Source organism: Osmia lignaria, chromosome 6, assembly GCF_051020975.1.
Source record: "Osmia lignaria lignaria isolate PbOS001 chromosome 6, iyOsmLign1, whole genome shotgun sequence".
In the NCBI taxonomy this organism is placed as follows: domain Eukaryota; kingdom Metazoa; phylum Arthropoda; class Insecta; order Hymenoptera; family Megachilidae; genus Osmia; species Osmia lignaria.
In genome coordinates this window covers 995,077-1,010,133 of record NC_135037.1, presented here as the reverse complement: position 1 = coordinate 1,010,133, position 15,057 = coordinate 995,077, and the positions used below count along the sequence as shown (strand labels likewise).

Here is a 15,057-nt window from a genome sequence, read left to right as displayed (position 1 = left end):
ATCCTTTAATTATAGTGATATTTTCAAATTGAACAAGCTGATGACAAACTTCCAAGAAATATTGAATAATATCTTTTTACCTCTGTTTGAAGTGACAAATGACCCCAATTCTCATCCAGAATTACATAAATTTCTTCAATATGTAAGTAATTTTGATAAGTAACTTAACAATTTTATACTTACAATTAATTGGACAGAAATTTATTATGCGATTAAAAGTATTGTTGAATATTGCACTGTAAATAATATTTTATATGTTAAATCTAACTACATTTTATATTCCTTCTACTGCATAATTTCAGAAGGTAATGTAATTAATTTATTGATCAATACAGGTAATAGGATTTGATTCGGTTGACGATGAAAGTAAACCTGAAAATCCCTTATTTGACAAAGATGTTTGTCCCCCTGCAGAATGGTTCGATATTGAAAATCCTCCATACGGATATTATCAATACTATACTTATGCTAATATGACTGTTTTGAACCATTTCAGAGCGTAAGTTTGTTTTCCAAAGTTATATATTTTCTGCATGTATTTGTAAAAAATGCTTTAAATTAATCTGAAATACCATATTGCTACACTTTAAGCACTGGTATTGCTTTAATATTGTTTGTAGGCTTTTGGCTTTTGATTTTTGGGTGTAAACTGTGTCCAAAAAAAAGAGATTTTTTAAATGCTTCGTCAGTATTGTAGTTAATTTCATCAAGGATCTAAAGATGTATTGATACTGATGTATGTACATATTATGTACTTACATACATTAATAAACACGCTAAATTTGGCTAGGGAAAATGACGATACAAGGAAAAAAGATTCCACCACTTTCTATTATACTCATAAACAAAGCTAATATAATTTTTAATAATAAAGTATCATAAAAGTTAATATATGAATTAAATTTTAAAGTTTTCAGAATTGTCAATTTTCAAAATTCAAATTTTTAGTAGCACCTAATGTAATACTCGTGAAATCTTTTCCTTTCAAAAACAGCTTATAACCGAAAGCCTCATTTTTAATATTAAATACGACTATCCAGCTATAAAAATTCTAATATTAAATATGTTTTTTTGTACAGAGAACAAGGTTTAAACACGTTTGTTCTTAGACCTCATTGTGGTGAAGCTGGTCCCATTCAGCACCTTGTGTGTGGTTATATGATGGCAGAAAACATTTCTCATGGTCTTTTACTTCGAAAAGTTCCAGTACTACAATATTTATATTATTTAGCACAAATTGGGATTGCAATGTCACCCCTCAGTAATAATTCTCTATTTTTAAATTATCATCGTAATCCACTTCCAGAATATTTAGCAAGAGGATTGTGTATAAGTCTCTCTACAGATGACCCTCTTCAATTTCACTTTACTAAAGTTAGTCTCACATAATTATTCTATTTTATATTTATAAATATATTTATTGTATGCTCATCCGTACTAAAATTTTATATAGGAACCTTTAATGGAAGAATATAGCATTGCTGCACAGGTGTGGAAACTCAGTTCATGCGATATGTGTGAATTAGCACGTAATTCAGTACTGATGAGCGGTTTTCCACATAAGGTATGAATTGTATAGTACATATGGTATCGAGCCTAATAGGTTTTTCTAAGGAAAATGGTGTTCCAGAGAAGGAAGAAAAATTTCATTTTATTTCATTTTATTTTATTTTATTTTATTTCACCTTATACTTATTTTAGTCTTAACACTTGTTGAAACTTTACATAATATTCTGCAATTTATCACCGTACACTTCTGCTAGGTCCTTATTTTGCTGACTAAGAGCAGCTGATAGTTCTATCTCATCCTCTCTCAGAAGAGCTGGGCAGCAACGGAAGTGATTTCGATTTCGTCTTTCGCGACCCTTTAATTTATATACGTTCGTTGCTATTCGAAGCTGCCGTGATCAGCGACCGCGTTGTCAAGTATGAATTTACCGGTTGTGGCGTCCGCGCTTCGCGACTCTGCCTGTTAGCCATCCTACAATCGTTTTTGCGTATTTTCAAGACGCTCATATGTATGTAGATTCATTCTCTTTCTCTTTTCTTTGTGCTTGCTACAAACTTACATTTTTTATTCTATTGTAGAGAGACATGGGATCTCCTTCCCTTATATCACCATTTTTCCTAGTAAAATCTATCTATACTTTATTAATATTAAATATGTATTTACCTACATATTTTCATGCCTGTTCAATTAATAAAGTAACGTCATGTAAATATCTTTCTTTTATTTTACAGAGTAAGCAGTACTGGCTAGGGCCAAATTATACTAAGGAAGGGGTAGCTGGTAATGATATTACTCGAACAAATGTACCAGATATTCGAGTAGCTTATAGATATGAAACCCTAGTTGACGAATTATCAAATATTTTTAAAGTTGTTGAAAAACCCGAAGCTGTTCCATTTTAATTGTTAGTGATAGTACAAAAAACTCTTAAAATATAATAATCATTCTATTATTGCTAATAATATTCATAACATTTTATGAAATTTCGACGAAAACTATTTGTCATTCAAATTCTATAACCTAAATAATTAAAAAATTTATTATGTTAGAAATCACTGTCAACTTCCAATGACTTTTCTAAGAAAGATTATTCTTTCATTTTTAGCTAAATTTATGTTATTATAATTGTTTTTTTAATATTAGTTTTGCATATATATATACATAATACTTTAAAATTCACATGCCTTTCAAGTGAAAAATTAGGTATTATGTATTAATGTAAATTATTACAAGTTATAATTGAAATTTGTTTAAAATTTAATTTTGACGTTTTGAAGAAAAGTTAATTAGGTAAATAGATACCAGATAAGATTGTAATTTTAAGCATTACTATTTTTAGTATTTGTATGAGGTTAAGTATTATTTTATATAATAAAATGTAAAGTATTGCAAGCTAATATTTTATTGTAAGGGTGTTACTTTTATTTTTTTTAACTTTCATTTTATTAAGTTTTTTACATTTATACAGTGTGTTCGAAAAAATATGTATGTAAGTATATTATAAAAACTGCAAGTTCTTAATAGCAAAAGAAATCTAAAAATCCTTTAGATTATACCGTTTATATAGGATTTCGTTCTTGAAATATAAACGATATTAGGGATATTGGGTGTGCATGTGATACAGGCATGGACATAAATACGCTCGTTAAGTGGTTTCTATGTTAGGCAGAAGCTTTCTGTAACTGATGAGGAGGCGTTGGAGATGCGAATAGTGCGAATAATATGGATAAACACACGCCAGAATGCGATAGAGTAATGGACCGTTCAGACTAGGTAAGTAACTAGGAGGGAATAGGGGATAGGGCAGTACCAACAGGGTTGGTACGGCAGAAATCTGTTGATGATATAAAGCCGGGTATCCACTTGTATGTATGTACTGTTCATTGCTGGTAAGTTGCCGAGCATCAACAAATTGAACCGACAGACGGGCAAGGGGACTGTGCGTTCGCTCCACCTAATCCCCTCCAGGAACCCGTAACTTGAGAAGTCAGCGGTCACATTGCATAGGCGTAAAATTTCCATATTTGCGGAAGATACATTTAACTATACAGGGTGATCCTCTCGCTAGGGGACACAAAGGAACATTGGCGACAATGGACCCCTTGACCGCACCATAAAGAGGTCCGTATTGTCACGTACTATCGGGGACCTACCCGGGCCGAGACGACTCTGTGTGTCTTCATGATGCGGTCAAGGAATTCATTGTCGGCAGTTCCTTTGTGTCCCCTAGCGAGAGGATCACCCTGTATAAACATGCGATTTTTTCGGGATATTAATGGATTTTTTACAATACTTGTTCTTGACAACAGTTGTTATTACGCAAAATTTATGGTAATTACATTATGGAAAGTGTAAAAACTCTCCTGTTTTCTTAATAATGTAAATCCCGAATCTACGTCTACGTCAATGCGTCCGAGTCATCGCTCGCTATCGCTTCATATCATTCTGTTTCAATGTCTGTCCTTAGCGACGTTCGTCACGCGTAGATTTATGATGTAAGGGCCTCGGCCAATAAACATAATACGTGTGACTGGAGGCAGATCAACGAATTTGATTGGATCGCAACTTACCAGTAACGAACAGTACATATCAAACGTTGCGTATCCACTTGAAGAGGCAGGCGCTGCATCGTTGCATGTTACAGCGTGCTACGGCTCGGTCAATATTTCTTCGTTTCTTGAAAGAAACAGTTCGGCAATAGGACTGGGCCACTACAAGCGAGGAGTTTCGGTTTGCTGCGTGCTGTTCCTTTGTTACGGAAGCAACGGATCCGAAAAATTTGTCGGTTCTTTGCCGTTGCATCGAAGGAAAGGTTCATGCGTTTGCACTTGACATAGTGTTTCGTGCCGTCACTTGGGTTTCAAGTACCATAAATTAACATTTCAATTTATTCTAAATCTTGCGGTATTATTGGACTCATTTCAAAATCGATGAAATTTAATCTGATTTAATTTAGACAAATTTTATCGTCAAAATATATTTAAACATATCAATTATCTTCGGTGCTACGCTGTAGATAAACGAGCAATGTTAATAATCACCTCTGTGATTATTAAAAAAGGACAATGTTAATTTTCCAGAGATTTTTCCGTTGCTGAGTATCGAAAGTTAGCCTGTTGGTCTGTGATACGGAGGTAAGCAACGAGCCGATCCGAAAATTGTTGGTTTCTTGCCGTTCAAAGGGAAGATTCGGAGACCGCTTGGAGCGTAAAAACAACATACAGGGTGATCCTCTCGCTACGCTACCCAAAGGAAGTGCCGCCACAATAGAATGTAGAAGTCGACATCCCATTTCTGACCGTTGTCGAATTTACCCTTCGGAAAAACTCAGTTTATGATATGGCCTGATGAATCGTCATAAACTGATTTTCGAAATCCGGAACAATTTTTGATATTAATTGATTAGATACTTTAAACAGAAACTGAAGACTCGTATATGAGTCTCCCGTTGCTAAAAAACGTAGCGTTATAGCTAAGCGTTATTTCACCGTCACAGCTTTTCTGAATCTGGTGTCGTTTTTTGAATTTTGGGGCCGATAGCGTTTATTAAACATTCAAAATCTTCCGATGACATCCGCACAAAATTTTTTAAATGTCCAGTAGCTTTTATCTGTAAATCTCAGTCTAGTTTTTCACCACTAGAGGTTGCTCTATTTTTATATATCTGACTAATCCACCATCGTTTATCTTGATTTTTTAATCTTCTTTTTCTTTTAATTATTGTGTTCATAACAATATACGCTGCCCTGGCAATCGTGACATCTGTTCCTGTCGACATTCTGATTTCGACTGGTTTATGGTAGAAAGAACCTTTCTACATAGAACCCAGATAGAAAGGTTTACGGTACCCCAGGTAGAAAGGTTTGCGCGAATAGCCGGAGTACGACTTTGTACGCACGAATGCGATGCTCGAGAGAACGAAGAAATCTCACCCGATCGAACGTTCGTTCGCCGAGAGCATTCGTTCGGGCAAAATGCTCCAGTCAGTACGAGGCTTAACACACATTTTCACGCACACGGCTGCAGTATGTACCCCCGTTGAGATATCGATGACAGAAAAGGGCTTGGGTCTATTATGGTGACATTTCCTTTGAGGAAAGTAGCGAGAGAATCGTTTCAGTGAGGTAATAATGCAGTCGGGCCATGATCTGATGAATGGTAGCCGGGCCATGTGGTGCTGTTGACAGAAACAGTCACAGTTTTTTGCGAATATCTCGCAAACTAATCGAGTCCGACATATAGCATAGAGGAAAAAAGTTGCTTAAAATATCGAATTTTACAACATATTTAAAAATCATGAAAATCGGAGTGGGAGGATTGACCTTTACCAAAAGGTGGGACGCAAATCCGGATGTGTCATATATCATTGGAAAGCCCTTAACGAGAGGAACCCAACAGTGTGGGTGGGAAGTCTTAAATATGAGACCTTGACCCGCTCGAGGTCAAAAACTAAAATGCTCCAAAACATAAATTCATTAACTTTTTTTTTTCTTATTTAACGAGGAGAAATCTTCGAAAAAGACACCTTAACTTTTTTTCTTTCTTTTTCGTGGGGAAAATCTTCCAAACACGCCCCCAGCCCCTCTGGGGAGGGGCCGAGGGTAGTGCCGGATCTTTACCGGCTAAAACCCCCACGGTGACCCGCACTGGGCGTAAGGAAGGGCCCCGGGACCTCTAACGAACAACACCGGGATCCAACCACCCTTGCCGCATAGCGCCCCATCACGGGGGAGGGTCTAACCTTTGACCCTCCCCCCCCCCCCCCCCCCCTTAGTGCCAACTCCGCCGACGACGGGGGCCACACCCGGCGCCGGCTACTCCTCGGGCCGCGTGCAATGGTGACGGGGCCCCAGCTCCGACCACCTGCGGCCCAGCGACACCGCAAGAAGCCGCGAGAGGTGCACCCCCTCCCCCCTCCTATTCCCCTGGGGGAGGCCGGAGCCTTCCCCCACTACATCTACTTTGGGGGGGAGGGCGAAGCTCCCCCCCCTTATCTTGTTAGGGGCGGTGGACAGGATTATCAAGGCCCACCGCCCCGTCCTCCTCAGCTTACTGTGCCGAAGGAGGTCATCGCCCTCCACTGATCCTCGCCGGCGAGAGATCCACCCCCAACTCGCACCGCAGGGCGTGACGGGCCCGCGCAAACACTGGACAGTGCTCCAGTGTGTATTGCGCGGAGTCCCGCCCCGCAGTGGTGGCTTATAGCCGTCGCCTCGCTACGAACCCGGCCGCTCGCTGGCCGGCGGTGCCACTCGCAATTATCTTGCGACGCCACCGGTCCAGGGCATCCTGTCGGGCCTGGCACCTCAATTCCCGTTCGACCTCCTGCTCTGGCGGGTCTTCTCCAGCCTGGCGGAGGCCGCGCGGGCGCCAGAAAATCGTGGCGCAGGCCTCCGCTTCGTACTTGAAAGGTACGAGACCCGCCAGAGTCATCGCCGCCGCGTGGGAGACCGTGCGGTATCCCCTCACGACCCTGATGGCCATCCTGCTTTCCACTCGCCGCAGCACAGCTTGGCTGCGGCGAGACGCCATCAGGGCCTCGGCCCATATGGGCGACCCATACAGGGCCACGCTCCGCACGATCCCCGTATAAAGGCGGTGAACCTTCTCGCTCGGCCCCCCGATATTGGGCAGCACCCGCCCAAGGGCGTTTGCTACCCCGTCTAATCGGGGGGCAAGACGGTCGAAATGTCTTTCGAAGTGCCAGTGGCCGTCCAGGTGGAGGCCGAGATACTTGAACCCTTTACCCACCTGGACCCTGGTGTCACCTACCCGGATCCAAGATTGGGGCGGTGGTGCAACCCCACGCCGAGGCGAGTAAAACCACATCGCCTCGGTCTTGTGGGGCGCTATCTGCAGCCCCAGTTTCCGGACCGCAGCTGCGACGGTAGCCACACCAATCTCCACAAGACGACTGGTCCTGCTCCAGTCCCGGTCGGTGGCAAACACGTACGTGTCGTCCGCAAAGCACGTGATGCTGACACCGTCCGGGACCATGACCCGCAAAACTGGGTTGTACCCCACGTTCCATAATGGGGGCCCCAAGCGGGACCCCTGGGGTACACCCTCATCGACATCCCTCCGATAGATTCGTCCGGCCGGCCCACATACATGATGGACCTATCCCGTAGGTAAGCTCCGATCATCCGTCTCGGTCCTGGGGGCACTTCGTGATCTTCCAGCGCCCCCAGTATCCCCGTGGGGCAGGATACTAAAGCCGTACTGCGACTCGGCCAGATCAGGGCCTACCCGGGATAGGTGCCCGGCGAGGCGGTCAGAAATCACACTTTCTAAAAGCTTCCCGACCTCGTCGAGCAAAACTATGGGCCGGTACGCGGGGGGACTCTCCGCGGGCCGTCCTTCCTTTCTAAGCTGGACCAGTCGTCCCACCTTCCATTGCTCAGGGAAAATACCCTCCTTCAGACAGGCGCTGAAGAGGCGCCTCAATCGCGGTCCAAGGACGCGCAGGGCCAATACCCAGGCTCGGCCGGGGATGCCGTCCGGGCCCGGAGCGGTGTTCCGGGCCGCCATATGTTTGATTGCCCTGGCCAGCTCCTCCTCCGTGACCCCCATTTCGTCGGTCCATTCGACTTGGACCGGCGGGGGGCAGGGGTGGTCGCCCTCATCACGAGGGAATAACGTGTCCACCACCTGCCCCAGGAACTGGGGATCGAGGCTCTCCGTCACGGGCGGCGCCCTGGGCCTTAGTTTACTCATGGCCCATCTGTAAGGGCGCCCCCACGGATCCTTCTCCAGAGAGCCGAGGAGCTCTTGCCACGCCCGGGATTTGGCCTCTCTGATGGCCTGCTGCAGGGTTACCACTAGCACCCTGTAGCACCCGTACAGCGTTTCCTCCCTCGCTGGGTCGCGGTTCCTTCTCCGACGGGCTCTTTGCCACTGGCGTCGGGCGACGTTACAGTTACGCCAGATGTCGGCGATTTCGCCCGACCACCAATAGGCGGCCCGTCTGGGGAGGCATTTGGCCCGGGGCATAGCAACATCGCATATTGCTTTCATCGTGCCCCGGAACCACTCCACTTCCTCCCCGATATTCGCGACCGGCCCGGCCGATTGTTCCGGCCAGGTCACAGCGAGGGCTGCGGCCATCAGCGCGTCCCTATCGAGCCTCTTCAGCGCCCATCTCAGCGGTGGCGGGCCACTCGCCGGGCGGCGGTTGGTGGTGGAGTGAAATTCGAGGCGGATGTATCTGTGGTCGCTGAGCGACTCCGCCTCCTCCACCACCCTCCAACTCTGCACCATACGCACAGCCGAGGGAGTCGCGAAAGAGAGATCGACTATCGACTCCCCCTGTGCACGTACGCAGGTGCTAACAGAGCCCTGGTTCAGCAACCGGAGCTCGTTTTGCGCCGCCCAGTCGAGCACCGCCTCACCCCTCGCGTCTGTCCTCGGGGACCCCCACGATTGTGCGTGGGAGTTAAAATCCCTGAGAACGAGTGCCGGCCGGGGGTAGCAACGGGAGATCACATCTCCCACCCGGCCTAGGCACTCTTCGAATGACGCGAGGGATAGGCTGGGCGGACAATACATGCCCACCACCGCTATTTCTCCCCACTGCACCGCTACGTAGCCCCGCCCCCGTTCCATTAGTGTTGGGGGCGGGGAAAACGCGGTGCCAATCACGGCCACGGAGCCGACCTCGTCCCCGAACCAGCCGTGTCCGTCGGGGACCCTGTACGGCTCCGCGGCCACCGCCAATCCTACTTTCCACTCGGCCAGGTGGTGCAATAATAGGTCTTGCGCCCTGGCCGAGTGGTTCAGATTACTCTGAAGTATGGGCCCTTCGGGCCCCATTACTTTTTAGAGGCTGCCGCCTCCGCGGCTTTACCTCTCCTTGGGGTGGCGGATCTGCCACCCCTCCTCTTCTTTGGCGCAGCAACAGCCAGCTGAGGGGGGGGGGGGGGTGCTACTCCCCCCTGATTGGCGCCCTTCTTCTTTTGCCTCTGGGATTTGGGGGCACACGACTTTGCCCCCAACCGGTGCCCCGCGGGTCGCCCCAAATCTGTGCATAGGGGGCACAGCGTGGTGGCGCTGCACGAGCTGGCCTTATGGCCCGACTCGCCGCAAACGTAGCAGCGGTCGGACCTGTCCACCTCGCAGGTGCACCACTGCCTCACGTGGCCTTTCTCGAGGCAGCGGAAGCACTGGAAAGGCCGTGCCGGCAGCGCCTCGACCCTGGCTGACGACCAGCCAACCAGGATCCTCCCAGAGGCGACGATCTTGCTGAGCGCCGTCAGGGGGCACCTCGCCCAGACTGTACCCAGCCTGGCCGGGGAGATCCTAATTTCCCCGACCTTCACTTCTGCTGGGGTACAGCCTCCAACCGCCGCAAGGGCGGTTGTAACCTCCGCAGGGGACACCGAGTCATCCAAACCGGATACTCGTACCTCGCCCATTTTGACTGGGCGAGATACCCGGACCTCGGTGCCCCGGAACACCCCCTGGAGGCAACCCTCCAACGCGGTCGCCTTATCTGTCCGCCCCTCTCCTGGAATCTCCAGGACCAGGCCGCCTGTTACCGCCCGCCGTGGTCGAATCTCGGTTATACCGATGTTATTCAGATCGACCTTTTCGCGGGCGGTGGCCATCACCTCTGCATACGTGACCTTGGCATCTGGTGCCAGGGTCAGGGTGACGGCCGCTGTCTTTGGCGGCCTGGCAGCCTTCGCCTTTTTTACGGCGGGGGCAGGCCCTTTCTTGAGGGCGTTTCCCCCTGGACGGCGAGGCGGGTCTCTTCCTGGATGCCCCGCATCCTCGCCTCCAGAGGCGACTCCTTTTTTCCCGCCTGGGGTGTGGCCTTCACCTGCTGCTCACCCTTGGGCTTGGGCTTCGGAGCGGTCTTAGCCCCTCCAGCCTTCTCCTCCTTCTTTGGGGGCGGGTTCTCCCTACCTTTGGCCGAGAGGACCCCCGTGAATTCCTCCCTGAGAGAGGAGACCTGTTGCATCAGGGCGGCTATGCACACCCTTATGTCCCCTCCCTCAGGGTTTACCTTCTCCACCCGTCTAATCTTGGGCACGCTCTTGATTGGGGCGGGTGGTTCCATCTCCATCCACGAGGGCCCTGCCACTGGTTCTGACTGGGTCGCCCCCTCGTCGGGCCGGCTCCTCTTGTTTGCCCCCACTCATTCCAAGAACGGGAGGCCGATCTGATGGGCCTCTCCGCACGAGCTGGGGCCATAAAGATTGGGGCCTCGACGGCTCCCAAGCGAGCTTTCACCTCCGCGAGCTCTCTGCTAAGGTTGAGCATCTGCTCAACCTGCTTCGCCAGCTGCTCGTCGCGGAGGCGTAGCTGACGCCTCAGCTCAGCCACCTCGTCCGCTGCGTTGTCCAGCGCTCCCCTCTTGGCCATCTCGACGTTGATGGCCCTGATGCGCCGGGCGGCTACTCGAAGGGACCTTTGGCATGTGCCCTTCAGGCCCTTCGAGATGGAGGCGACCCTCTCCACGTCCTCTGTGAGTTCCAGGGACTGGGCCGCCAGCACGGCCATCGGCTCGTAGCGGAGCTCCCTCTCCAGCTCCTCCTGGTCTGGCAGGGGGATGCTGCTCTTGCTTGGCGGGCGGGGCGGAAGGGAGCGGTCTCTGGATCGCTCCTCAGCGCGCAGCTCCAACTCCTTGCGCTTCGCCTCCACTAGCCGCTCCTTGGCCTTAGCCATGCCGACGTACTCGCCGGTGGTAGGCGGTCTTCCCCTCCTGGTTGTGGGCCTGTCGAGCGAGACGACGGATACGGATGCGATAGACTCATCAGAGTCATCCCCGCTTTCGCAGGCAGGAGTTCCCCTCCCCGATACCGAGGAACACCTACTCCCACGGGAGGTGGATCCTCCCCTTCTCGCCCTCTGGGGGCGGGGGGCAACAAAAAGATTGTTGTTACCCTCCGTGCTCGTGTACACGTCCATCGCTGTGTCCGTGTCCATAGTCAGAGTCCTTGCACTTGCCGTTACCGTCGCCAGTTCATCCCGTCCGTATACGTTTTGTTTTTGTTGTTCAATGTCATCCATATTTGGTCCCACGAGTGGGTCGGTCCGTGGGTCCACCCGGGCAGAGCCGCCTTACCCGGGTAAGGCTAATACACCCGGGGGGTCGCCAAGTACCCCGGGGTTGGCCGCTACCGACTGATGCACCCATCAGCCACCCCTGGCGCTAACTCCAGGGGCACCCTCCTCACCGCGCACCGCAGCTTGGGGCTAGGGATTTTTTATAGAGGTTGTCATCCTCACGGGCCGGTCAATGAAGACGAGCCCCCCGTTCCAGCGAAACGTGACCACTGGTTTACGGTATAATTGCTAGGGCACTCCGGGTTCGCTACCCGCACCAGACCGCCACGCAGCCTGGCCCCTGGAGAACTCAACGACGCCGCCGCCACCTTTTCGCCTCTCCGACCCAGGCCTTGCCGGCAAGGGAGGCCCTGCCAGGATCCGAAGATCCCACCGGCATCGCCCCGGGTCATCTGCAAGGCTACTCCGACAGCAGCAAGCGCCCCCCTTTTAGTCGCCTCCTACGACAGGCAGGGGTTACCGTGCCTGTATTCTATCCCCCAGTCACAGGGGAGGTTTTTGATGGGTTTTTCCTTCCCTTGGTGTTTGGTCCGCGGGAGCTATATTATTTCACTCCTACCCTCCATGCACTCCGAAAAGTGCATGGCGAGCATTCCCCTATCCGCCACCTGGGGACGCGCCACGTCGGGGTATCACCTCCCCGCCCAGCCAGTACACTTGGCCAGGTCCGTGGACGCCTCGTCACCCTAACTTAACCTAACCTAACCTAACCTAAATATGGCGGTGACGGCGCTGTATCTGCGGTGGTTTGCACGTTACACAGCAACATTCGCGTTTTTATCATAATTCAGCGTCAGGAGCGGGTCTATCTGGACGAAAACCTCTCGCACAACAAAATTAACGTAATTTTATTTTTTAACCTCTAGCGGGTCAGGGTCTGATATTTATGACCTACCACCCACACAGGGGCTTTCCAATGACATATGACCCATCTGGATTTGCCGCCCAGCTTTTGAGTAAACTCAATATATATATTTGAAATCATCTTAGTTTTTGACCTCTAGCGGGTCAAGGTCACATATTTAAGACCTCCCACCCACGCCATTGTGTTCCTCTCGTCAAGGGCTTTCCAATGATATATGACCCATCCGGATTTGTGTCCCACCTTTTGGTAAAGTCCAACCGCAGTTAACATCAATCTAAAACTTTATTTCGGTACGGTTGACGTCTATACTCGTCGTGTAAAATAAAAATTAACATTTACTATAAAAACTCCTAATTACAATAAGAAGTAATAAAAATGTCGGTGAACTTGTAGAAAAGCTATTTCTTCTCCGATTTCGATGATTTTTAAATATGTTGTAAAATTCGTCATTTTAAGCAATTTTTTTCCTCTAAGCTAAATGTCGGACTTGATTAGATTGCGAGATATTCGCAAAACGCTATGACTGTTTCTGTCAACAGCACCACATGGCCCGGCTACCGTCCATGTTACGAGTCAGCTTAAAATCAAAGTAAACTACTAATTTCAATTATCTTGACATTAGACTTGCGTGGCTGGCCGCCTAGAGCAGGCCCTCCAAACTCCCATATTTAATGCTGTAACTAAAATTAGTTTGGCCGCAGAAAATCCAGGCGGCGCTGGTGTCGATACGAACACATATAAATGATATCGGTGAGGTACACACACACAAGCACATGATCCCTATATACGTGTGCATGGTCTTACTTATTCAAAACTTAAGTTTGAAATTTCAAAAATAAAAATAATGAAAGGGGAAAAATGACAACAATATATGTATAATAAAGAAAATATATTAAATTTTTACAAAAATATAATAAATATATATATATATATATATCAATAATAATATACAATTAATCACAATCATACATACAATAAAACACACACTCTGCTCACAGATTATACTTAATATATTAATACCATGTTAATGGTTTTATATATTGTATATGTAAACTGAATGCTTACAATCTTCTTCTTCTTTTCATTTGCATCCAGGTATCTTGTTGCTCTATTTTAATAGAGGCAGCCTCTGACATGCAATATTTATTACAGCCTCTGCAATAATTATTTTCATTAACAATTATTTACATATGCTATAAAAAGTATATAAGAGTTATTACCAAATAAGTTCAATGTTGGAACTGCTGATGTTGTAAATCTTTTCCTCATGAAGTACTTTTCTTTAAAGTAGCTGCTACAGATCACCCAGAATTTCAGTTTTTAGGTGGAAGCACCGAATTTGGGTTGTCACATACTTCCACCCACTGTGCCATCCTTTTCTTATCCTTTCTCTCTTGGGGGAAGAAGAACATCCTGTTATTTTCGTTAATACACCCTCTGATGCTACTCTTTTTTTAAAGATACATTTTAATAATTAAAATTAAATATATTACTAAAACAGCAATGTAAACAGTTAATACTTACTTAATTTCTATCTTCTCTTCCTGTTGTTGCATCTCATCAGCAGAAGTTACTGAAAAACTTAAAAACGTAGAAAAAATTAAAAAAAATATCTTTTTAAGTAATAATAATAGTCATAATAATAATAGCAATAGTAATAATAATAGTAGTAATAATAATAATAGTAATAATTATAATAATGGAATTCACGAACCTGGAAATTCTGTCACCACTGTCACCCACTATGCGCCATATTTCTTCAGTCTCTTTAAATTTTGAAACAATTGAAAAACGCGGCGACAAATTTCGCGGGAACATGACGTCACGATATCTTTAGTTGTGTATGTTAAAATCAGTGGTACAAGGTATGCATGTAGAGAAGCGACATCAGCGCCACCTGGATTTTCTGCGCCGAGTTAAAATTTGCATCAAATTCACAACTTGTGAATCACAAGAGTGGAGCTTGGAGGGCCTGGCCTAAAGGCGGCCGGAATATTAATTTGGGTCTAACTTCGCCTTAGGGGACCAAAAATTAACGGGTCCAAAATATGTGTTCTTGCAGTTTTTGATCTGAAACATTCGAAAATGCAAGTTAAACGTCCAGGAAACCAATGGTTTAAACAATACAATTGTTTAAAAATGTACGTATTTAGTGATGTTTGACAGGTTAGTACGACGCTATATTGTTTCTACGCCTTCTGTGATTGGTTCGTTAAAATGACTGTAACTTACGCTTACCCTATTTAAAAAACGTACTGCTCCTTGATTACTACGATCAAGGAATTCTTAAGATGTATTTGGTTAATTTTACAAAACCTACCTTTACTGATATATGTATGTATATCAGTGGTATGAACAGATTTCGAATTTATGTGCGAACCAATCAGAAGATGGGTAGAGGCAATATGGCGTTGTACTAACCTGTCAAAGTACGCTAAATACACTTTTTTAACACAATTATATTTTTTAAACCATTGGTTTCCTGGACATTTAACCTGCATTTTCGAATTTTTCAGGTCAAAAACTATAAGATTTAATACTTTTTATTTAAAAGTTTTTGGCCTAACGATATACAAGTAACGATGGAAATTACAGTCAGCCGCAAAAGTAT

At 46.7% G+C, this 15,057-nt stretch overlaps 1 protein-coding gene and 1 long non-coding RNA gene across 17 annotated transcripts in view; one reads left to right on the top strand and one right to left on the bottom strand.

The window, feature by feature from the left end:
• The window catches only part of AMPdeam (AMP deaminase), a 52,149-nt gene extending 49,571 nt beyond the window's left edge, over positions 1-2,578 (top strand). For 12 of the 16 annotated variants that reach the window (XM_034318746.2, XM_034318743.2, XM_034318744.2 and 9 more), the window contains 5 exons: positions 16-142; positions 336-499; positions 1,080-1,374; positions 1,454-1,564; positions 2,242-2,577. In XM_034318746.2, coding sequence (XP_034174637.1) covers positions 16-142; positions 336-499; positions 1,080-1,374; positions 1,454-1,564; positions 2,242-2,412 — 868 coding nt within the window. In that variant the 3' untranslated portion in view covers positions 2,413-2,577. Of the gene's footprint in view, positions 1-15; positions 143-335; positions 500-1,079; positions 1,375-1,453; positions 1,565-2,241 lie in introns of all 16 variants that reach the window. The other 4 variants (XM_076688713.1, XM_034318752.2, XM_076688712.1 and 1 more) reach the window with 2 other exon arrangements.
• An 11,159-nt stretch (positions 2,579-13,737) lies between these two features.
• Positions 13,738-14,273, bottom strand: LOC143305369 (uncharacterized). The gene is made up of 3 exons (XR_013062251.1): positions 14,161-14,273; positions 13,971-14,027; positions 13,738-13,839 (listed from the first exon to the last, which is right to left on the bottom strand). It is a non-coding gene; the product is annotated as an uncharacterized LOC143305369 (long non-coding RNA).
• Between the last annotated feature and the right edge of the window lie 784 nt (positions 14,274-15,057).